At 34.7% G+C, this 26,509-nt stretch overlaps 1 protein-coding gene across 1 annotated transcript in view; it reads right to left on the minus strand.

The window, feature by feature from the left end:
* Positions 1-26,509, minus strand: part of PTPRQ (protein tyrosine phosphatase receptor type Q) — a 188,623-nt gene that overhangs the window by 35,133 nt on the left and 126,981 nt on the right. Inside the window, exons 29-35 of the mRNA XM_077770183.1 lie at positions 26,030-26,274; positions 23,561-23,627; positions 19,618-19,776; positions 18,830-19,052; positions 17,066-17,139; positions 7,093-7,192; positions 4,199-4,327 (exon numbers count right to left, since the gene is read on the minus strand). Of these exons, the coding sequence (XP_077626309.1) occupies positions 4,199-4,327; positions 7,093-7,192; positions 17,066-17,139; positions 18,830-19,052; positions 19,618-19,776; positions 23,561-23,627; positions 26,030-26,274 (997 nt within the window). The remainder of the gene's footprint in view (positions 1-4,198; positions 4,328-7,092; positions 7,193-17,065; positions 17,140-18,829; positions 19,053-19,617; positions 19,777-23,560; positions 23,628-26,029; positions 26,275-26,509) is intronic.

Genomic DNA, 26,509 nt, shown 5'->3' on the forward strand with positions numbered 1-26,509 from the left:
TAAGAGGGGTGTTATTGATTTCATCTAGTATGCTTCAGAGTACACACACACACACACACACACAGATATAGGCGTATCTTGATAACATCTGAGTCAAACAGACCTGGGCTTGCATCCTGGCTCTCCTATTTACTAGGTCTATGACTTTGGACAGTTACTTAAATTCTTTAAACACCCTTTGTTTTTATTTGTAAGATGGGGATAAGAGTACCCGCCACAAAGGATTAAAAGAATTAAGTGAGATCATTACACATAGAATTTAACACATAGAAATTGTTCATAAACAGCAGCAATTATTATGTTACCAAACCCTCTATGTAAAAGTAGACTGAAGTGATTTTTAATTTTATAAAGATTGTAAATAACAATAACAATTCCAAATGTATTCTGATTTACAGTTTGCAAAACACATTCATAGAATTCTTTTAAATGGTTAAGATTCCTTAAGACATATACATTTAACAAAAATTCAACATGCATGCTTCTTAAGTTATTGAAGAAAGAAAGATACTCTCAAAGTGGCAATTCAGTTGTTTGCTTTATTTTGTTGAGAATTTTAATTCCACTCATGACTGGGACTTGAGTCTAATTAATGCACCATTACATTCACTCAAGTAAAACAGGCAAGATAATTAATATGGAATGATGCACAAAATTTGGAGGGAACAGTTGAGGCTTGGAAGAAATTTAGTGTCTGTCAATCAAATACTTAGCTTGTGAACATTCTGTTGGGTTAGGAAGGGAATTTGTGTTGCAGTGACATTGTTTAAAGTAATCCACAGGACCAGCTGGTCTCTGCAATCTTGAAGATCCTGATCTGCTTCACCTGAGTGTTTGCTGATCTTGCCAATATCTCCTCCTAGAAACCTTTCTCACATCCACTGGCTAAATGGCTGTTTCAAAGGAGCCATCACAAAATGGCATGTTGTTCATTTGTTTACAAATAACAAACCCCAAGGGTCATTTTCTAAACTGGTAAATATGGAATAGATGAGCCCAAATTTTAGATACTCTTCCTAAGAAATATATCTTCCATGTCTAAACTTAAATATAAAATGTGCATGAGGAAAGTATACAGTTGTCATTTCAAATAAGAATTTAAAACATTATCTTGTCCTATCATGAATGTTCTCATGGAGTTACAGAGAACTAAATCTTTGAGTCTTATTTTCTTTCGCAAAGAAAAAGTATAATGTGCGAGAATTCTTCTTCAGATTCTTTGTGCAACAAGGTACAGTATAATTAAATAATGAGAGTTTACTCATACAAAAATTACAGGACGAATCTCACCATGTAAATAAATATGCAGGCATGGATCATAAAATAAATACCTTCTTAAGTATAAAAAAATCCTTGACAAGATTTAGTACAAGCATTATAATGACCCTTTGTCAACTAGATAATCCCTAAAATAAATATTTTAATTATGATTAGATATTCTTCTTTTATCATTTCTCTTATGGACATGTCAAGACATAGGACACTGAGGAAAACTGCTAGTCCAATTACTGGAAAGAGTGGGCAGGTTGGAGGGGAAAGAATGTGTCTACATCTCAAGCAGAGAGAGCATATGGTAGCTGGGTAGGTTGAAAAGAAATCATCTAAGTTCTTTGCTGCAAATAGCAAAGACATATGGCATAAGTTACTCAACAATTTAGAAGCTAACTCAAACTCTCTGATTCATTACTCTCGGAATATACTATCTGTGTCTTTGGCTCTACTCTCAGGACCTGTATGACTTTGAATAGATTTCGATCTTCCAGCCCCTCAAAGACAAGTGAAGAGCTCTAGAGCTTCACAGAAGGATGGCCCCTTGCATATGTACACATGACTAATTATGTATCTGTTCGTCATCTTTTTTTAGACTTAGTGCCTAATGTATTAATGACCTTGTTAACATGAAAAACCTTCAAGGTGTAGTAAAGCTGGAGACAGGTCTTTGTAATGAAGAGTTAATCCCCAAACCACTCGATAGTTATTTTAATAAATTTCTGCAATGAATCAAGCAGGGGATATAATTATGTACCACTGAAATTACAAATAAGAATGTTTTACATTCAGGAATGCTGGAATCATAACAAAAATGAGAAAGTAAAAAGCATAGAAACTAAAATTTCCAACTTTGCTATTACTGGGGGCAATATATGCTAATTTTCTATGTGTAAAAGTAAATAAAAATTATTTGAATTATACTTGAAAGACACCTCTACATCAATTTACAAATAAAGCCACATATACATAAATAAACATGGAAGCAGGAAAATAAATAATTTGGAGTTAAGGTTAAGTAAGGCAGTCCCTAATTTATAAAAACCCAATAACAAACAATCTATGCCATCCTTATCCACCTTTCCATTCAGCTGCCACGACACACTGTTCAGAAAAAAACCTTACAGCTTTTAGATAATGGCTGTGTTCAGAAGTGCAGGAAAGGCCACGCTGTGAAAACACACAGAGCTTAGGGGATCTAACCTCACCATAGCCTGCCTAGAATGGTAACCTCCTTGATCAAGAATACTTTAATACTGACTGGCTTTTTTCTCATTATTGTGTCATATCTCCTAAAGATCTACCTCGTAAGGACTGTTGGGGGATCAATAAAGATTCTTAAAGTGTTTGGACACTTAGAATTTCACATTTTAAGATGAACAGACTCAACTAAATTGTTCAAACAACTGAAATTAATTGCACGGAGAGAGTTGATGTTTGATCCCTTGTACTTTTGGGTGTAGAAGAGAATGAGGCTCCAGGCCCATAGAGGGGACACAAAAAATTTAAAAAGTGGTACAGAAGGGGAGTTGGGGGAACACTATAGAAATTCAGTTGGTCCCCAGAGAGAAAGGAGAAGAAATTTCTTTTTACCATGCAGGGTGACCCTTTTAGCACCAAGACATACACTAATACTGGAATGTTCTATTGCTCCTACCATATGGCTTAACTTTAGCAGGTTACCCTGAAGATCTCTTGATCTTTTTATACATAACATTTCGTACGTGGAAAACTATGTCCTGGATAATATATAACCATCTTACACATGTTCTTTGGAGCACTATCCATTTTGTTGTATCCATAGAAACAATCTTTATTAGAACATAAACTAAGGTAAATACCTAAACATAAAGAAGTAAGTTTTTCTCTTTAACAAACCAAATTTCCTTCTAATTTAGTGATAAAACTGAACGACTTTCATTTTTAGGTATTTGGAAGGGCCCTGCTTATCACATGGTACTTCCCACTACAGCACATATTAGATATTTTCAGACATGCTGGAAATATTCTTTCAAAGTCAATCTATTTGGTAAAGATTTAGTAAAGACGAGCTTTGCTAAACGACAACTATAAACAATTCCTTTCTAAGCTCAGAAATTTTGATGACATATTTCAACATTTAATAATAATTTTTTAAAGTCCAGAAGAGTTTTGCATGTATTTTGTAGCAACTATAATGTGCTTACAAGTATCACAAAATATTGGATCTAAACTTGTTATAATAGCTGGATGACAGTTTTTATTAAGAATTTGATGAATTATCTTAATAGATGTATTTTTCAAATGTGCCAACATTTTGAATAATTTTTAATGATTTTAAAAGGATTTAAAATACTCTTTAAAATTAACCACTTTACTATTTCCAACACATATTGATGATGCACTTTTCCTTCCAAATGTAATTTTTACTTTATATTTAATTTTTAAATACGAAGCAATTTAAAAAATAAAGTGTTAATATACAAGATGGACTTTTAATGTAATCTTACACTAAAATAAAGAGTTATGAGAAAGGCTTTTATAAAAATGATATAAACAATATCGAGTAATTACAAGTTTATTTAAAATTGTGATTTAAAAATATGGATACCTCCAGAAAACCCATAAAAAGAAATCATATGAAGTGCATCATTATTAAACATAATTTTAAAGGCTTAATGTGTAAAAATATTTGTCTCAGGAAAAAAAATAAAAGCTTGGTTGAATATTATAGTCCAAGGTTCATATTGAACTCAAAGCATACGGAAGATTAAGTGATTCTCCGAACACCAGTGAGAAGTGTGCAGAAGATGGAGGTCACCCTTTGAAAGAAGATCTCTATGACCTGTGTAAATAGGAGCCCCACAAACACTTCCAACAAGCATAGGTCAGAATAGGGTCATGGCTCCAGGCCCTCTGAACCACTGTTCGCCAAGAGGAGTGTGCTCACCGCGTTAATCTCTCGCCCTTCAGTTCCAGGTCTGCCACTGTGATGAGCTGATCCAGCTTGAATTTAGTGTCAATAATTTCTGCATCCCGAGGAGAGTATGTGCCACCTTCTTTCTGCTTCTGTCGAATTCTAGAAAAAGTGTAGTAAAGTCCAAAACGCAAGTATCATAGAAAGCATATAAACTTAGGTTTTGTTTTCTTTTTAAGATATTAGTCAAATCATTTCTTTGTTGGGGTCATTTCTCTGAATATGTTGCAAATTTATACCTACTCAACTTCTTTTTCTTGCTTTAATTCCATAAACCTATTCCACCATACTCCTTTAACATGTTGCTTTGGTGAAATTTCAAATTTTGATAAGCATTAGTTGATTAAGGGTTTGGTCACTAGCAAATTTAAAATATCGAGCCAATGAAACCAATGCTGTTAGCTTGTTTTTCCTCTCTTTAGCTGTCTCACAGATTGGTCATAAAAAGAAAGTGTGCCAAAGGGGAAATAGCTCCTTGCTATCATCACCAATACTAAAGGACAATGTCCCATTGTTTTTATATGCATGATACATTTCTACATGCATGAAAAACGTATGGAAATATGTTTTGAATTGCCTCATTGGGTTTTTACAAAAATATTGCAAAGCATAAAATGTTACCCTTACATTCAGAAAACTAGGGTTCAAAAATAAGAGCCACCAGAATCTGAGAATTTAATCTCTAATCAAAGCTCTGTCATTTTACGCCCCATACCACAGTATGGATATTATAAAGTGATATTTAGCTATTCTATCGCATTTCTTTTTTTAAATTTTTTATTTAAAATTTTTTTAATGTTTTATATATTTCTGAGAGAGAGAGCGAGAGAGAGCAGAGGAGGGTCAGTGAGAGAGGGAGATATAGAATCTGAAGCAGGCTCCAGGCTCTGAGCTAGTTGTCAACACAGAGCCCAACACAAGGCTGAACCCATGAACCATAAGATTGTGACCTGAGCAGAAGTTGGATGCTTAACCGACTGAGCCACCCAGGCACCCCTATCTATCGCATTTCAAACATTTATTATTTATTATGAGTTATATATTAAGGATGGTATAGAAGGTATAAAATACAGTTATCCTCAAGAATATTACAATTTAGGTGAGAAGCAAGATCTAAGTGTAGAAAATGCATAAAAATTTAAAAAATCCAAATTATAATTCAACAACTATTATTATTGTTAGGAAGTTAAAAAAGTGAGATTTGATTTAAATGCTCCAGAACGAGAAGGAGGGGGCAGCACATTTCTGGTTGATGGGACAAAAGCAGAGTTGTGTAAAAGCCTAAGGAATGTTCTGGTGAGGACAGACCTATCTGGCCAAAGAGAAGTATGTTGGGAAGTTGTAGAGAGTAAGAGGGGAGTATTTCTTGCCCACATAAGGAATTCATCCTGTTAGGAAATGAAAAATCAGAAAAGAGTTCAGAGCAAGGAAAGAATCTGAATATGGCTGAGACATATCTCTCAGGGACATGATTCAGCCATATTCATATTGAAAGGAAGATATCATATAATAATAATATGTCTCTAAAACTAGAATAATGACTTTCACCATCTTCTGGCTGACTCTCAGAACAGTACACAAAATAAGAAAAATATTTTTTTTCAAGAGTTCTTCAAATTAACCATCAAAATGATGATTTAAGAGGTTCAAGGTAAAACAGATGATGCATGGCATGCAGAATACAGGATAACATTCTTCAGATAAAATAAAAACAGAGCCTATTGAGCTACTTAGGAAATTAGTGTCATGGTCATTTTTGCAGTGTAAGGTCCTTTTAAGTCAGCAAACTACTTTATGGCTAGATTTTAGGACCATAACTAAGATTTCCCCTGAGGCCCTGCAAATGGCAAGGGAATTAGGAGGCTAATACTGAGAATTTAAAGGGGCCCTTGGAAAATGTAGCACAGACTCATTGGTAAAGTAAACAGGAAAAAGGGGCTCATCATGCAAGGAAAATGGACATCTTTAAATGTCGTGATCTCAAAAGAGATCATGTAAAAACGATCTTTTCTGTATATTTAAAAGTCAGATTTGATTACGATATTTTTCATTAAACCTATCATAGTTATAAATTATTTTTAAAAATGCAAAAATCCTAGTACCTTCTGCTTTTCTGTTATCACTTTATTGTCTCTTAGTTTTAAACCTTCCCTTCTTTGCCTGCTTTGTGATACTGAGGTTAGACTCTACACCCTAATACTTCCCCTTTGCCAGCTGGTGGGATGTTGAGTTTTGTCAGTGGAGAATACTAGAGTGTAGAGTGACCTTCAAGGCAAGAGGGACTGGAAGATACTTCCCTGGTGTGTTCCAGGGCTGCATTGTCATTATTCATTGTGGAAGCCCAGCAGCCCACCTCGATGAGTGCCAGCTGCCTCCTAAGTGCAGGCTCTTCCCATTGGTGAATGATTCCAAGCGGCTCAGCCCACCCACGTCATCCAGCAAGAGTGAGCTGTTTCTACAGACCAATTCCAGCCTGTCTACTCTCCATTAATGATGGTTAGCTTCAACAGAATAACTCCAGCCCCTCCCTCTGTCATATTTCTTTGCCTACTGATAGGTGATAGGCTGCACGTGCCTGTGCTAGACATTCCATGTCAAGCTTTGGAGTGAGACTTCTAATTCTTAGTTCCCTTATTGTCCTTTCTTCCTCAGCCTTAAGAGAGCAACTGCTGTGTTGTACTCACTATTTCTGGACTCTTTAGAGTTCTTTTTCCCCTTATGGTAATCAACTATTTCTACTAGTTAGCAACTTCTTTTTATTAAATATTCCTCATTCAAGTAACTATTATGGCTTCTGACTCCTGATTGGACTATGACTAAATAATGTCCGTAAGCATCTTAGGAATGTGAGTACAAATAAATCTTACCTTGCAAATGCAAAAATAGCGGTTCCAAGAAGAATGATTGAAAGGATACACAAAGTGACTGAGAGAATAATTTCTACAGTTCTTTCTGAAAGTCCTTCACCTGGAGAAGAGGAAGGAGTAAAACATTATTATTAATTATGATTATGAAATACTATGTGGGTCTCAAAACACAGAAGGATATTTTCTTGGTATATTTCTCAAGAATGCTAATAAAGTGTACAAATGTGCTTGTTTCCCTTCCTTTCCCAGAGATTCTAAATCTGGGGCTTAGCCCTTGTACCTCTTCTTTTTTTCTACCTAAACTTACCACCCTAGTGAGCCCATGCAGCCTCATGGTTTTAATTTTCATCTATATGATGATGACTACTTAATTGCTATCTGTTGAACTCCAGACATGAATATGCAATTGCCAATATACATCTTTATTTAGACATGTAATTAAAATTTCAAAATCAATATTCAATGCTGAACTCCTGTAATTCCTTCCTTTCAACAGAACCTTTCTACTTCTTAGTTGATGGTAACTTCATTGATCTAGTTGCTTAGTCCAAAAACTTTGTAGTCATGCTTGACTCTTTCTTTCTCTCATAGAACATATCCACAGTCTCTGAGGAAATCTTGTCGCTTGTGCCTTCAAGATATATATACTTTTCACTAAAAGAAACGAGGGGTTGGGGCATATGGGTTGCTCAGTCGGTTAAGCGCTTGATTTCAGCTCAGGTCATGATCTCATGGTTGGTGAGTTGGAGCCCTGCATCAGGCTTTGTGCTGGCAACTCAGAGCCTGGAGCCTGCTTTAGATTCTGTGTCTCCCTCTCTCTCTGCCCCTCCCCCAAATCGTACTCTCTCTTTCAAAAAAATAAAATAAACATAAAAAAAAAAACCAGAAGAAGTTTCAGAGATAGTAATTCCAAAGTGTGATTAGAAAACAAANTGTACTCTCTCTTTCAAAAAAATAAAATAAACATAAAAAAAAAACCAGAAGAAGTTTCAGAGATAGTAATTCCAAAGTGTGATTAGAAAACAAAATGAATTTGTGACATCTAGTGGGGCAAGAAAACTAAGAAGCTATCAAAGGTGAATGGTATGGAAAGAATAAAAGATCTCCTTGCAGAAGTTCCTACTGGCCGTAGAAGAAACAATTTAAATTTTACAATGAATAAAAGTTGAAATTGGTGGAAATAGATTCAATATCTAAGAATCCACAAGTACTAATATTATTTAGTGAAGGAGAAATAAAAAATATTAAAAAATTACTTTTAACTTGTAAATACTGGTTATAGCCAAACTACCGTTTCCTTACTTTAAAAGTCTGTAATTAAAAGGAAAAAAATTAAGCATTTTTTCCTTTAGCTTTCTCAGACAAAATGTATTTTATGAATTAAAAAAAATAGTTCTAGTTAAGGCAATAAGCCTCCTCTTTAGAAGAGACTTCAGTTTAATTAGTGTGGAAGGAATAATATAATTAGAAATTAGTCTTTCACTCCTAATAAAATAATTGATTTAGGTAACAATTATAAATGCATCCTTAATGAATAGGAGGAAGGTTGTTAGGGAACTGGGTAGAACAGGATGCTAAACTATCATCCTACAGACTATTTGCTAGTTACAACAAAGGGAAAAAAACCCAACTTTCCAATGAGGGATCATGCTGTCACTACAACTAAGCTCACTGATCAGTTCTAACATTGAAATGAGACAACCAGCTATTATACACCTCCTGATGAGATGTATTTGAATCTAGGCAGAAACATCTGCAAAATATCCTTGCCAAAAATGTTAATCGTGAATATTCAAACGTTTAGATTTTATTTCTAATTTATAAGAAAGTAGAGGCAGGAGGAAAAAATTAAATCACACCAAGAGAAAGCGATCAGACAATGTAGAATATGTGACCTCCTTTAGAGGAATCTATCTGGTTGCCTTAATGTGTCCATGACATAAGGGGTAAAAAGAGGATAAAGAAAAAGAGATTAAGAGACAAAACAATAGAAAATAACATATGAATCTCATTTTGGACCCCGATTCAAACATAATATGAAGAAAAAAAATCTGAAGATGATGTGAAAGTGCATATCGCAACATATAAAATCACGGACTTATCATTAATTTTATTTAGCTGTGACAGTATAAAAGAAATATACTTATTAGAGAAACAAACTAAATGGGGGACATCATGCTTTCTGTTATTTACTTTAAAATACTAAAAATTAAAGAACAAATGCATAAATAAAACAAATTGGACAAAATGTTAAAAATTATTACATTTAAATAGTGAGTATTCGGGGATTCTTATACTATTCAAAACTTTGTGTATTCACCTCTCATCCCCTTCGCTGCTAGTACCCTGAGCCAGGTCAGCATCTTGTTTTGTGTAAATGATTGTATAGACGCCTAGCAAGTCTTCTTGGATCCACCCTTGTCGTCCTCCCATCTATTTTCAATGTAGCCGGAAGAGTACGCCTTTTAAATATTACTTTTCTACCTAAAATCATCCTCATCTCTCACAAGAAAAAGCCAAAGTCCTTCCAGTGGCCTCTGTGATCTGGTCCTATCTTCATTAACACCCTGATTCCCTGTTAATGCGCTGAATTCCAATTCAATCTCCATCTCAGTCCACTGAAGCCAGACGGGCCTCGTTGTTGTTCTTGGAGCATACCAGGTCACAGGGTTTTTTGCACCAGCTTCCTCTTGTGATTGGAAAGGCTGTTTCCCTTTCATATCTATCTGACTAGCCATTCAGAGGTTTGCTCAAGTATCACCTTCTCAATGAAGCCTACACTGACCCGTTCTTTTGGACTGAATAGATGTGTTCCTCCGAAAGTCATGTGTTGAAGCCCTAAACTCTCAGTGTGACTGTACTTGGAGTAAGGAAGTAATTAACATTAAACGAAGCCATACAGGTTGAGCTTTAACCCAATAAACTTAGTGTTCTTGTAAGAAGTAACACCAGAAAGGTAGCTCTCTCCCTCTTGCACATGCACTGGGGAAAAGCCATATGAGAACAACAAGAAGGAAGCCTTCTGCCAGCCAGGAATAGAGCTCCCACCACATAACAAACTGACTGGAACTCAGTTCTTAGACTTCTAGCGTCTGTGAGAAAGATTTCTGTTGTTTAAGCCTATGGTATTTTGTTATGGCAGTGCACACAGACTGAGACACCAGCGTATTTAAAATGGAAAGCTAGAGCTTCCTCACTTCGGCCTTCCCCCTTGTATATCCTCTGTACAAGGTACAAGGTACAAAGTATAGTACTGTTCTACTTTTTCTTTTCTCCATTGCCCTTATCACACTTTAGCATATCTTATAATACGTTTATTTATTATCCTCATTGTTCATTATCTGTCCAGAATGTAAAGTTCCCTGAGGACAGGAGTCTTTGTTTTATTCAAAACTGTATTCCATGTTCTGAGAATAGTACCAGATACATAGTAAATGCTCAACAAATCCTTGGCAAATTTACTAATGAATATAAATACTGCTTTTGAAATAGATACGGAAAATTTTTAGTTTGAAGATCAGCACTGAACCACATAAGAGCATACAAGGTATTTATTATTTGCCTTTAAATAGCTATTAATTATAATTGTAACCAACTTTAAGTTATATGAGTTATAATTTATAATTTTACTGTAAAAAGTATTAAAGTTAAGTGTCAAAATAAAATAGGTTAGCTATCTGTATAGTATGCAAGGATTAGTGTTTCATCTTTTTTCCCTGGACTGGCGCTTATAAAATGTTAACAACAGGAAAAGTTTCCTGTGGCTATTTTGCATGGTAGATTCGAATGAATACTGAATTTTAAAAACAGTTACCAGAGCTCCCTGGTCATCTAGAATCTCCAGCTAAGTTTAGGAGACTGTAAAGCAGCATGTAGCTCATAAAGTATTTTAGATAACTCTTTTTAATATATTAACATATGAATGGCTTGTTTTATGAATTTTCACATTCTAACTCTAACTGGATATGCTTGGGAAAGGCAACATACAAAGATGAATAAAGAATCATCTCTACCAGGTAATATAGAATCACTGGACCTTAGAACTCAGTGGGGGGAAAAATGATTTCATAGACCACAAAGAAGTGTTTCAGATTAGATTACCATTTCAAAGCACTAGCCAAGTGAAGTGAGGAAATGACATATAATGTATTAATAAACAATATGTAATCCTTTGGGCACACATATTACAAATGTACGAGTAGGAAAGGACAAAGTGTACCATGGCTGTTGAGTACAAATTCTGATTCACTGCTATGCATATACTCACAGAGCATTACCGCACAAAATGAAAACACTTCTCCAGATCCTTCCATAGAAAATTGAATTCTTCATGTGAAAATATAAACATGATCCTTTTGTAATAAGTAGAAGTCATTTCCTGACTAAACTTAAAATCCTACAAAAGGTCACCTTAATTTATGTTTTATTTGCATAATAAAATGTACTGCTATAATTAAGCTATCATAATTATAAATCACTAATTTTTCATAAGTATTTTTAATTGAAATTATCATTATTTAAACTCAGCTAATGTATCTGATTTAAGCCAATTTTATAACTCTAAAAAAAAGCTTGAATTAAATGAGTTCTAATGCTCATAGGACATATCTGCCTCTTGATATAGAGGTATGTCATGTGAAAGATCTTAAAATTATTATTAATCTTAAAAGAAAATAAGTTCTTAGAACTTAAATGTAAGAATCTCTTTTTCTCTTTTGAATAGTACTATTCATCCAAGATATTCAAGAACTGAACAGAGAATGCATTAAAATCACTCAATTTCATAATTGAAGTGATGTAAGTTAAAACATCCTAGACATATTATTTTCATGATCAGTCTGGCAAAGTATTAAAAGTAGATAATAAACAGTGGTTTCCAGGGTGTAGAGAAAAGTCATTTATCCTTGTTTATAAAAAAACAAAAAGAATTTTTGTATCTTTACGTGCAAAAATAAAGCATGCTCCTGTGTGTATGCTAATCTCAAAAAGCTAACACAAGAAGATGAAAAGAAAACAGCTGGAGGTAATTAAAAATATTGCAAAGAGAAAACGGTACGGCAAGGACAGGAAGTCTGGGGGGGCAGAGAAAGTTCCAAGAGTAATGCAATTGCAACCCAACTGGACACAGCGATTTCCAGGCACTGCGTACAGCGCTTACAAGCATAGCACTGACTTGAGTCCGGCTGCCTGGGTCTAAAAGCTGGCGCTGCCACATCTGAGCTCTGTAACCTCGCGCGGGCAAGTTGCTTAAAGACCCATTTTCAGATTTCTTACCAGTAAATTGAGGCTATCTATAAATAGGAAGTCATGTTCATAGTGTTGTGAAGAATATGTGGGGTTCCTCATAAAAGCCTTGGCATGTAAATATGCAATTATCTTTATTAATAAATATTTTGTATTCATTCATCCACTCATTCATCCGATTTAATCTTCCAGTTAGCTTATGAGGGAGGTATTATTGTTCTCATTTCGGAATGAAGATTTCAGAAGTTAATTTGTTAAGTAACCAATCCAAGGTCACATAAATTTAATATATTCCTATCCTGCCCAAAATATGCCTGACTGACTGCAACATTTATGAGGTTCAGCACCACATTACTAGTGCCTCGTTAATATCATAAACCTTTTCTCATTCCCCTGGTATCCTGGGAACAAGTGACCCTTTTGCTGCCAAAAAAAAAAATTAAAAAAAAATACATAACAACTCCTTATTTCTTTTTCTAAGTGAGCATACTGGAACTTCTCATTGTTAGCATAGTAATTAAATGAGAAGTATTATGACAAAAGAAAACAATCACAGAGTGCCTTTGCCATGGGGTTTAAAGTTTCATCCTGTTCAGCTTTAATGAAGCCCTGTAAGGTGCAGAAAGGAGTGTCTGTTTTTCAAATCACAGGAATCCTCTATAATTAAACCTTGTAATCAAAACATTGCCTATAAGCAGTTTCCATAAACTGATGTGCCTAAAGAGAATTTTTAAAAAGAGCGTAAGATGGATTCTTATGAATTTTGTTAATAAAAATGCTAATGCTCAGTTGTGAGTGAAAACAAAATCAAATAAACTGTAGGTATTTCTTTAGGATTAAAATAATGGTATATGTCACTTCCCATGTTTGTTCCGGCAGGCCAGAAAGATTTCCCTAAGTGCGAACTGCTCTTCCACACATTCATCCGTATTCAGCAAAGTTCTGCCTAGTCCCTTCTCAGTTGTACTTTGTTAACACTTTTCACTAAATTTAAACCTTTAGTTCGTCAGTCTGTGGGGATTCTTTTGCCCATAATTTTAACTTCCAAATAATTGTATCTCTAAGAGGTACAACCACTATCAAATATGACAGAAATGTATACTCTGTACTGACTTAAAAAGACAGCCTTGTGAAGGCTTTTAAATCCTGAAGGATTTACTGATAGGTAACTTAGCTTGGAGCTCACTGCCTGTGCTATTATGCTAATACCAGTGAATGAATGTATATCCACTAGTGGTTTGATGACCTAGACGGTACCTTCACTTCTTTCACTGAAGTCTGAGATCACATACACACATAAGTCCTCAGCAGGCTTGTTAGGAATGTTGGGAGCCTCTGGCCTGTTGTAAATGGTATCATCTATCCCAGTCTACAATATATTTGAGAAAAACAAGGACTCAAACATCTTTTGTAATCTTATGAAAACAGGCTATTATATCACTGCTCCCGTTCTTACAGCCATGAAACCATTCTTGCCATTGGCCTCTGTAGAAATGGTCAAATTTATTTCCTTTTTGAGTCCTTCTACTATCTCTTCCTTGGCAATATTCTTTTTCCAAAACTCTTATGACTTCATGGCCTTTTTTTTTTTTTTTAATGTTTTATTTATTTCTAGGAGAGAGAGAGAGACAGCGTGAGCAAGGGAGGGTCAGAGAGAGAGGGAGTCGGAGTCGAGAGAGAGAGACAGCGTGAGCAAGGGAGGGTCAGAGAGAGAGGGAGTCACAGACTGAAACAGGCTTCAGGCTCTGAGCTGGCAGTCAGCACAGAGCCCGACGCGGGGCTCGAACCCACGAACCGCGAGATCATGACCTAAGCGAAAGTCGGACGCTTAACCGACTAAGCCACCCAGGCGCCCCTTTCATGGCCTTTTATTAATGTCAAATCACGGACAAGGGCCATTTCTGGAGGGTGTTCTTTGGTGCCTGACCCATCAGGGTGATCTGATATCCACAGCACCCCAAGATCCAGTAGCCAGGTAAAATGTGAGGACAGAAACTGACTGTAGTAAATCCATTAACGAGCCAAATGACTGGGCTGCTGTCTAGACATTGAGGAATTCTGTCCCAACGGTACACTCCATACTTCAACTCTGAACATCTCATTTCATCACAACTCAGGGTTGCACTCCTAGTCATCTTCTCCACTCCTGTTTGTCACTCTTTTACTAACTATAAATGAGCATCTAGATAGCAGAACTCCATGTGTTCAACCCAGAATAAGCATAATACAAAGCCTACTACAAAGTCATTGTTTATCAGAAGATAGAGTCCATGGAAGAAACTCTAAGAAGCAGCCTGCCCTTAGGTCTACAAATAATATATGAACTTTGAAAAGTTTGATCATAGATTCATGGAAAACCCAATGGCTTTCTACCTTATACATCCAGTCTATGTTTCAGCAGTGCTTCCTTCCCTAACAGTGCCAGGCTCCTGTGTTCTGCCTTCCATTCCACATCGTCCATTCCCTTTTGACTCCTGCTGTTTCCAAGGCACACAAACATTAGCACCTGGATGACTGGGGCGGGGACAGTCATGATTTCAAAGAGGGAACCAAGAACTGATGGTATATTTCTGCTACCTTCTAGGATTAATGATTTTATTCCACTGCATTGACTGGGAGAGAAAGGAAGAAAAAAGCATTACTGAGGAGCACCTTGAGACTACCTGCAGCCAAAGTACTAGCTGAGATCCATCCTTCACTGGAGGGAAGCCATTTGTCAGAATGTGAGGAACTACATCCCTGCACACCCTGGTTTTTGATACTTGATTTTCCCCCTTTTCCATTCCTATTACTCCGGATGTCATAACTTCATCTGTCAGTTAATGGACTGAATGTATCCTCACATCAACAACAACACTGCATGAAACCAGCGATCTATGAGAGACAAGGTGCCTGACAAACTACAGAGCAAGTCCATCTCTTTAGTGCTGCTCCTACAAAATGTCATCTCCCTGAGACACATGAGCTATCCACTTTGTCTGTCTTTTATCTTCCATCAGTAAACACACCAGGATTGCCATTTGGCTGTGGTAATAGTTTCTAGAAGCTATAACCTAAAGGAAATTATGTTGACATCATCAGGACTTCACTGTGGTGATGGGAAGTGTGATCAGTTCACCTATCCAATGAAGAAATACTCCACACAATTTCAAAACCACAAGGCTTGTCAGCCAATTGTAAAATGATTGAATTATTGGGTAAAATTAATCAAGCCACTCATTTCATGGACTTAGACAGGATAGCCAAAGAAATTCGTGTGATTCCTCTATAAACATCTATGGAGCAAACCATGAGTCTCTTCTTTATTTCTTCAAGATTCAAAATTGCCTTACCTAAGTAGAGGCTGTGGAATCTGACATTTTAAACAATTCATGTTCCACAACCAGCTAAGAATTTCTGAGAATGATGGGAAAATCTCTTCTTCCAGCCACAAGCTGCACTAAAACCTGTTGTAGCTCATATTATGCTATGCATCTGAATGACACACAGAGTTCCACATTCTTTCTCAGAGCTTAATACAGAGAATATAGGGGCTGTGATATACTTAGAGAAATCGTAGGGAAACCAGATCTCCTAAAAAAGTATATTTTAAAAATCTTTGATTGTAGCCTATCTGAAAAGAAGCTATTAAAAATTTTACTATGAAATATTAATATCTTTACATACACTGTTTTATTTAAATATTTGAAGGTGGACACTATCATCATCATTTTCTAAATAAGGAAACTAAGGTTTGTAGAAATTATTTTCTCAAGTGGCAGAGTCAAGATTTGAATCTAGGTCTAAGTCCTGTATTTGTAGTGTAATGGTTATGGAATCTGTGCTAGAATCCTGGCAGAGCCATTTAATTACTTAAGCTGAGCTTTGGTTTCCTCATCTATACAATGGAGCTTACATTAGCACTGAGCAGCTTCTCTCAATCTCAGCACTACTGACATCATGCATTAAATAATTCTTTGCTGGAGGGGCTATCCTATGCAATGTAGGATGTTCAGTAGCCTCCCTGGCCTCTGCCCACTAGATGTTAGTAGCTTGGCCCCATAATTGTGACAACCAAAAATGGCTACAGACATTGCTACATCTCCCCTGAGGAATAAAATCGCTCTGGTTGAGAACTACTGATTTAAATTAAAAGATAGTTGTGAGGAGTCCATCAGTTAGTACACACAAAGAGCATAAAGTTGATAATGGTGAAGAAGGACTGGAGGGGAGGAGGAGGAAGAGGAGGAGGAGGAAGAGAATATTTCCATTTGACTAAATTGTACTTATGTTTTATTCAGGCCTGGCTGCATGGATATAATAGAAAAAAACTCATGAAAGACTTGATTATGAAGAAAATAAAATTTTAAATGGTAGGTAGTTTTCTAGTTTTTGGAATTATTTCAAGAAAATTTCCATCAATCTTTTCCTTTTTATTAACTAAAAATGTTTTCATGTAAGATTGTATATTAAACAGCCAAGTACATATTTGTTTCGTATAATGTTAGTATACATCAGCATAGAAACAATACCATATTGAAATCTATGTACAGATTTGAATAGATGGATCATACATCACTTAAAACAACATCACAAATGCTATTTTCTCCTTTGAAAGACTAATTAACCTTGAAGCGAATATGTACTTGAGAACACTTGGTCATGGATTAATATATTCACTAATGAATGTTACAACTGTGATTAGCGTGTTGAGATTATCAATGAGATTAAATTACAAAATATAACTTACCTAAAGTCTTAACGGGATCAGAATAATCAGAATCAGTAAATTGTCCCATAACATTTGTGGCTCTAAATTTAAATCTATGAAATAAAAAAAATTAAAAACCAACAATTTGCATGCTATATGATTTTTTCTATGAATAATTTAGAAAATAGCAATGAAAAATACATTTTTATTCAAGAGAAAATGTATTTACAAGATGTAAACTTGGAAATCAATTGCCATCAGAACAATATATTCTATCTTTATGTGAGATGAATATGTATCCTGCACATGAGAGAATGACTAAAATCTTGGTCAGACTCATGAGCAGTCAGTAGTTTCATCAGATGACGTAGATTACATCCCTCATAGATCTGTTTAGAACGAATTATTTCATGTCTGTGTGAAAGTGTATTACCCACACATACTTTATAGGAATAGAGTATACTTTAGAGGAATAGGAATAACTTATACCTCAACTACGTTTGAAAATACCAGTGAACTAGATTTAGAATGGTCATATAGAACTTACTTTGTTCACATGTTAACAAATTATGAAAAATACTTCTTGATGCTGCGTGCGCAGCTGTATTTTCACTTTCCATGTTTTTATGACATAAAAATAAGAAAATGGTACAGAATGGGTGATCCTGACAAATTCAGAGATAACTGAAATTTATAAAAACCTATAGATACCCAGCCATTTTAAAATACAAAACCAACTTATATTAATAAGTTTCACTTTATAATTTAATTTCTACTATTCTCAAGTTATATATATTTTTGTGTATGTGCTGCCGAAGTGAGCACTACTATTGTCAAATTCTATGATTTTATTGATTGTATGAAGGAGTCTGTGTTGGAAAAAATAGGCAAAACAAATAATATTTGAATAAAGATTATATTTCATGGTATATGATTTTCATAACTGTCATATAGATTATGGTTAAATTTTAGGCAATAACCAAAGTAACTACTTAGTAATAGATAATAGAGCATCTGGTTTTTCAAATGCCTGACTTCTCCACTTTTCCAATGTTTACTTCACCTAGGATGTTTATAAAGAATTTAATAGTGTTTTAACTAGCAGGCAAACATGAAACTAGCTGCATTTTCCAATTCAGTAGTAAAAAAATTATATTTTGGAAACTAAATAATTTAATATTAAAAATTGTGATTTTATGACAAAAATAATACATATTAATAGGAACTAATGATTAATTTAGCAGAGCACTGAGTAAATCCAGCAGTGGTTTTTAATATATTTATTATGATCTACAAAGTAACAGACATTAAAATTAGTTATAAGGATTTCAATCACTAATTCAGAGTTTTGATAATACAAAGAGGAGAAAAATATTGCTATGACTCCAGTAAACTGAAGCTGTCATCAACTGAAAGACTAGGATAGTTTTTAAAAACCCATACATTAACATGTATTGCAAATTAATGAGTGAAAAGCACAAAATATTACATGTCAGTCACATTATCCTCCACAGAAAAAATTAAATTCTCCTACCTATGTTCTCCAATAGATGTTTTTCATATTGCCCTTCTGTCACTTACAATATCAGATCATAATTACATTGAAGCTTGCCTACTTTCCCTACAGAACTGTACATGTATGGGATGTAAGGGGAATTTTGTTGATCTTTACCATGTGTCAGGTCATGATACATTATGGATGGTCAGTGCTTACTGAAAAGTTGAAAGAATGGGTAGATGGATGAATCAAAGATGTTAACTAGCTTGCTATCATAATGCCTAGTAAGCACCAACTATACTTACAAGTATTGCTTTTTTGGTTTCAAAGGTCCATTGCAAATTCTGTCTTCATTGCCAGGAATCATGCATGCATTATCAGCACCTATGATGTAGATTTCTTCATTGCCACTGAATTTTGTCTTTGCTTCTGTACATGGAGGGTTAGGAAAGCCTTCATTTGTGAAATATGGCCTTGGTTTATTAAAATATGCATCATACCACTTTGTTACATTTCCATCATGCTGGGCTATTTTCAGGAAGAAATGATAATAATTACAAGTAATAGATGCATGTATTTTCACATTTCTGAAGAATGTTTCTATAATTACATGAGGAAAATCTGGATGCAACATCTGTCACTCTATGAACCATCAGTTATAATTCAGCTGATCTACCCTACCTGGATAAACAGGGAACCCTATCTTTCCCCATCACACATGAATCTATAGGCTTGTTGTGGAGGATGACTTCTCAGGTACAGAAAAGAACACCTCTCAGTCAAGAGTAACTCTCCTGTTCATACCTCCAAAGAAGCTATCAAGACTCCATCTTGCCAAAATCAAACAATCATATCAGTATATGGAATAAATAAATCACATATTTTTACAATGCCTTTTCTTATCTTGTTCAAATATTTCAGGCATAAATTAATGGTTAGTATAACTAATGATAATATTAGCAATCAATTAAGCTCAACAGTCGTGTGGTAATTGGCAGTCAACCTAATATTACTAATTTTGAACTGAAATTTCTTTAGTATTCAACAATTCATACTCTACAATTTAATGAGATAGGTTGACAGTTGAGGATACCTCCTGCTTCTGTTACAAGCACTTGTATATTTTTGATTGGCCCATGATCATCATTGTAGTAACATATTGGCATTCTGATTGTAATTGTTGTTGAAGTCACAAGCAATTTTCCTGTGGCATCATAAATAGGGGTTGGTTTGGTTTTCGGTCGTGCTGGAGCTTTAAACAAAGAAGACATATCAGTGTAACTGATTTTTTGTTTCTGAAGAGGAGAAGATAATTTTAAATTCTCATTTCATGCAGGTTATTTACAGATAAAATGATGACAAACACAAATACCAAATGAAACAGAGTTTTGTTTGAATACAACAGATGTTTAGCAATTATTATCTCCTGACAGTTTAATTACATATTTCAGACTTTCTTGAGATAATGGAGCTCAGGTGTGATTTTCAGGCATCTGACACCTATTCACATATTAAAAAAATTCAAACTATATATGCTTTCACTCATATAACTTTTATAATTGCATTAAATCATACTAATATTTTAGTGGGCTTTACTTCTTTTCTTTCCTGTAGCTGATTCATCAGTTTCTATTCCAGTCATACCAGCATTTTTCCCACAGTTTATCCATGCCAAGTATATGGATGATATCCTCTCATATTTTTCCTCCATGTTCATATAACCATATGAAATACGTAAAGTCATACATAATGGATTCTTTATTATGTATTATGTATTCTATATTATGTATTATAATCACTCCAGATATTGCTTTTTTTCACTTAAGTATAGCTTATAGAAGTCTTTCCAAGTCACCAAGTATGGGCTCACTCATTCTTCTTAATGACTATGTTGTATATCATATTGTGACAACATCATATCTATTCAATCATTTATTTAGTAATGGGAATTCAGTTTTCCTCAGGTTTTGAACGTTTGTTGCAATAACCAGCCTTATATTTAGCCTTATTTACTGATCCTCTTATTTCTATGGAATAGATTTCCAAAAACAATTTCTGGAACAAAAGATATAAATATTTTTAATGTTAACAGATAATGCCAGGATAATTTCCGAAAATGCCATGATAATTCACATTTTACCACCAAATGCATACAAATATCTCCCAAATCAGTATTTGTAGGAGCACTTCTTGTTCCATTTCATCTCATAGCTATATGTGTATACCAGCTGTCTGAGCTCAGCAAATGGCTTATTCAAACTTCAATTTCCATATTTATTAATTTCTTAAAAGCCTCTAAATAATGCCATAATTTGGCAATATTATTTCCATTTTATTAATGAAGAAATGACCTATGTCACGTGGCTATAAAAGGTAAATATCAAATCTCATTGGAATCAAATCTTTTTGGCTTGGTCCTTTACCTCACTCCTCTTAGATGTAAAGGCCACTATAATATTAGATGTGTAAGAAGTTTATTGGAGGGCATATCCATGAAGAATTAAGGAACAGGGAACAGGAGTAGATGACAAGGGTCTTTAGACCACAGATCACAGGTCTAATACCTGCATAAGAGAAAAAGAAATGAAGGATTCAGCAGGAAGAGCCTCAGGTTTTGGGATGTTCTGAGAAACCCTCAGCCAGGCCACTGGGAAGTCCCTAAGAAAAAGATTCCAGTTAAAGGAATCTGGCATCCGACATGACTATCCAACCTGATATTATGTGCCAAATGTAAATTTAATGAGGCAACTACTTTTTTAACTTTACTTAAATCCAAGTTAGTTAACATATAGTGTAATAATAGTTGCAGGAGTAGAAGTAAATGATTCATCACTTACATATAACACCCACTGCTCATTCCAACAAGTGGAGACTACTATTAATTCCATGTCATTCCATATCACCAAAAAACAATCATGTGTATTACTAGAGAAAAATATTTCTCTAACACCCCACCACTGCCACCAGTACTCACATATTTTCCTTAGACAACTGATCTTGAGCCTATTTGTTCTAAGGAGTGGAAAGTCAGAACTAATCATCTTTACCTGGGGATGAACAAAGCACTAGAGACAGGAGGTTTTGCTGAAAGAATTAATATAATGCACCTGTTGTTACCTGCATACTTACCTGTCTGCTACTAAATAACAAAAAGAAACTAAGATGGTATAACCTAAGCTCTTTGTTATGAAGTCATTTTGTAAAATAGCTGAGGTTTTTGAAGATTCTATGTATTAGTACATTCCAAGTATGCAGTATGTCATTAAAAGCAAGTCTTAATACTTTTAAATAATATCACAATTATATAAGCTCCTATTGATTAAAAGATAAAATTTATCAGCTTCATCTTACAGCGAATATTTCTTATTCTTTTTTTAAAAAATGTTTTTTAATTTATTTTTGAGAGAGAGAGTGTGTGAGCAGGGGAGAGTCAGAGAGAGAAGGAGACACAGAATCTGAAACAGGCTCCAGGCTCTGAGCTAGCTGTCAGCACAGAGCCGGATGGAAGGCTTGAACCCAGGAACCGTGAGATCATGACCTGAGCTGAAGTTGGACGCTTAACTGACTGATCCACCCAGGCACCCCTATTTCTTATTCTTAAAAGAACTAGTTTCCAGGAACTGTCCTAAGGCTTTTTCAAAGATTATCTCTTTTAATTTTCACAACGATCTGTAAGGTAGGAACTAGCATTATCTGCATTTGACAGGCTTACAGAGGTTAAGACATTTGCCTTAAGTGAAGCAGATATCAAGTGGCCAATACGGGATTTAATCTCAGCAGTTCGACCAAGACCCAGTCTAGACCGGGCACATTTAATCACTGTGCTCTGTTGTCCTTACCAAGAGTAAGAAGAGTTAACTTTTTACTTCAGAAAGAGAAGCATTCTATTAAAGGTCCATACACTTCACTTTTTATCTCTCTGCCAGTTTTATTACAGATGTTTCGAAAGATGGGATATTTGCGCATATTTTTTCAGTCAGGAAGAGAAAGTATCCTGAATGACTGAATAGCCCTAAATTTCTCTTAACAATCTCTTTTGGTTTTCATGGATTGATTTGTGTGGGGCAGGGAGCCTCCAAATTTTACTTATACTTTTTATAAACAATACCTGTCAGAATAATGAATTGATAGATTTACTTTATAGTCAGAACCATAAAGTTGAATATATGGTAGTTCAGTAAACACCATCTGATTAACTGAAAATAATTTACATTTCAAGATAAAGATCAGTCAAGGAATTTAATTAAAACTAGTCAAAGTCTAGTTATGGGTAATTGAACAATGAATTTTTAATAATATTAAAAACATAAAATAACAGACTATAAAATTTGCCTCCGAAAATATTAAATTTAGAGGGAAAGAAATATAAATAGTAGGTGGGCATTCTCTTTATTTAAGGTGGTATTTGCGTTATTATTTAGACATTTAAATATAGCTTTAAAAAGCAGTGTTTATTATTTAATGTATTCTTATTATTGCATATACATCATGTACTTATTTTTTAATGTTTATTTATTTTGAGAAAGTGAGAAAGAACACAAGCCGGGTAGGGGTAGAGGGAGAGGGAGAGAGAAAGGGTATCCACTCTGTCAGTGTGGAGCCTGACACAGGGCTTGATCCCACAAACTGTGAGATTGTGACCTGAGCTGAAATCAAGAGTCAGATGCTTAACTGGCTGAGCCACCTGGCACCCCACATGTGCATCATTTAAAAGCTTGACTACATTCTTAACTCTAGTAACAGAATTCAGTTATAATTTGTCTTTGATTAAGACCATAAGAGACTCTTAAATACAGAGAATGAACTGAGGGTTGTTGGCGGGGTGTTGGGTGGAAGGGTGGGATAAATGGGCAATGGGCATCAAGAAGGGCACTTGTTGGGAAGAGCACTGGCTGTTATATGTAAGTGATGCATCACTAAATTCTATTTCTGAAATCATTATTACACTATATGTTACTAACTTGGATTTAAATTAAAAAAATTTTCTTTTAAAAAAATACAACAGCATTTCGCAGGAAGGCAGCTTACGTATGTACCTTTAATGTCCATGGTTATTCGCATCTGAACGTTTGGCCCTGCGCCAGCACTATTGATCGCATAGACCTAAAGGAAAGACACATTTTTTTTTTTTACTAATTTTATTATGGTCGTATGTAATTTTAAAATGTTTCCACTGCAGATAGTCTATTAATTATATTTTTCTTGCACTTACTCAAATGAATAAGTTATGCATAGGACGAATGTTAATAATAAAGTAGTTCTTAAAACTGATTTTACAGTACTAAGTCCTGAGAATAGAGGCTGAGTGACGTAAAGAGCCCTATCATAGTTATCAGGAAAGGATGCAGCTTCAGTTTGAACCCATAGGAGGGACAGACCCAGAAAAGCCACTCTGTCTACACTCCTTCATCTACTCTAACATCTGCTCCTTCTCTCTGTAGCTAGGTAACCCTGGCTTTCTTTAAATCCATATTCAAGACCCTTTTTTTCCTCCCTTCTTTGAGATGAAATCCTATTCCTTCAACCTTCTTGTTTTCCTGTATTAAATCATCCCTCTGAAGGTTGGCCTTTATGGCCTTCTTCACCCCTGCCCCAAAGTGTCCGATGCTATAACCTGCATAATGTAGCATATACACATAAAACATTCCTGTTTGTATAGACAGAGGGTGATTCACACAGATGTGGGTCCTTTTAATTAACTTTATTCTTAGGAAACTGCAGGTACAGAATTTTCTTTTATTCACTTTATTTTGCTCTATAAAACAAAGACTCTATTTTTGTCCAGGTTCAATGACAAACGCTATTCAGAATATAGTAATTTTATTGGAACTAATTAATTTGTTTTCTAAATTAGAGCCCCCTTCCACACTATAGATACTTTGGCAATGTTTTTATTTAATTAAAACTATAATAATGTATATGATGCAGTAGGTGTGGTAAATAAACCAAGCCTAGACAATGTGGTTAAAAAATATCTAAAGAATATACTTATTGGAGTTGTAAATTTAACAAAAGAAGTATTAAAAATGAAAAGTGATATTATGGTGTGCATCATTATTTTTGCTTCTTTATGGCACAACCTAACATTTAAGTGAGATAATAAACGAAAAGTCGGGCAGCACTACTCAAATTGCATTGTACAAAGAAGTCATTTGTAAACCTGAAGAGATGCATGTTTTGATTCCGTAGGTCGGGACGGATGTGAACGTTATATATTTCTAATAAATTCCTAGGAGTTGAGGATATTATCAACTGCATTTTCTGAACAGAGAATTTTTATTGCTCTTTAAATTATGAATTAATTGTACGTTGTTTCATTTCATATTTCTTTCTCTTATTCACAAAGGGCAAAACTGATGAAGCACTTGCTACTTCCTGTAACTATAAATCTTTAATCCTTACCAAAGCCCTATAAAGAAGTCATTATTCCTCCTACTTGTTTTCTCTTTCTTTCTTTTTTTGGTTTCAAGTTTTAATTTAAATTCCAGTTAGTTAATACAAAGTATAATATTAGTTTCAAGAGTAGAATTTACTGGTTTTTGTTTTTTTTTTTTTTAGGTAAGGAAACCGAGGTACAGGGTTGAGGTAACTGCCCAGAAACAAACAGCAGAGCCAGGATTTGAACCCAGGTCAGTGCATTCTCCAAACCCTCCCTCTAATAGATCTTTCACAGTGGTGGTTCATTTAATGGGATGTACAACAAGAATCCTAGCAGCACAGATTATATAAGGTATATAGTGAGTGAAGGAAGAAATGAAGATATGTAGATATATAGATATAATATATACAGAGAAAAACATACATAGGACTACAATATTATTAATAACAGGTTTCTGATGATTACATGATAATCATAAACAACTGGTAGGAAAATTAGTTTGCTAAGCTACCTGAAGGTTAAGTGTGAACACTACCTTACTTAGAAGATGATATGTGGAACTATACAATTCTATTACAAAATTTCAAGAGATGCCACAAAAACACATTTTTTAAATAAATTGTGTCTATGTGTCTGTCTCTTTGTATATAAACACACACATATATTCTAAAATGGATAATTTAGAATTAGGATGTAAAATGCTTCACTTTAGTAATCGTTACATGAAATGTGTGTGAATTTCTAACACAGTTACTTCTGCCCTTTGCCTTTTCCATTTTCTATTTATAAGCACACATTAACAGCTTTCCTTTAGGTAGAATTATCTCTTTGCATATCACTGCACTCTTACTTTTAACATGCCTTTTCTTTCTCCTTTATTTCTGGATTTCTACTATTGTTATAAAAACTTTTTTGTTATTTACATGTTTTCATAGTACTTGCTGTACTATAAGAGGAAATAAGCAATTTCACTTATCTGCATATATTTTCTGTTGGCATGTCTCACACAATCCCACAAAAAGATAGGAGAAATCTAGGGTATACATAAGCTGCAGCATTTTTGAACGGTGAGTTTGCAAACTGGCTTTGTACAATAGGGGAATAATTAAAAGCTATGAATGCTTACACTGATATTATACGTATGTCCACCTTTTAATCCTTCTAACATTGCAATGACAGATGTGTCAGTTTTCTGGATAATACTGAGGTTGTGAATCTGGATAGCAGTAGGATCATCTTCCCGGTAAACCAAAGCTTGGTATACTTGAATATTTCCGTTGGGTTGAGAAGGAGGAAGAAATGTTAACTGAAATTTTGTAACTTCGTCTGGTATCTTCCGAAATGTCATATTGTTAGGTGGGTCGTTGGGGACTAAAATGAAATATTTAAGCAGTTAAGTTTCTAAACCTTGTGTCCCTGTTTTTAATATACATATACAATTTATTTGCTTCAATTTCTGTTTACAAAACATGTTACACAAACTTTTTAAACCATATATATTATGGAAACAAGCAAAATGGTTGATACACGGTAGAATCATCGACATCTACAGGTCACAGAAATCATAATGGTGATACAGTTAGATGGGTCATTTATTTATTTTGAC

This window comes from Crocuta crocuta, unplaced genomic scaffold, assembly GCF_008692635.1.
Source record: "Crocuta crocuta isolate KB4526 unplaced genomic scaffold, BGI_CrCroc_1.0 scaffold317, whole genome shotgun sequence".
NCBI classification, from domain to species: domain Eukaryota; kingdom Metazoa; phylum Chordata; class Mammalia; order Carnivora; family Hyaenidae; genus Crocuta; species Crocuta crocuta.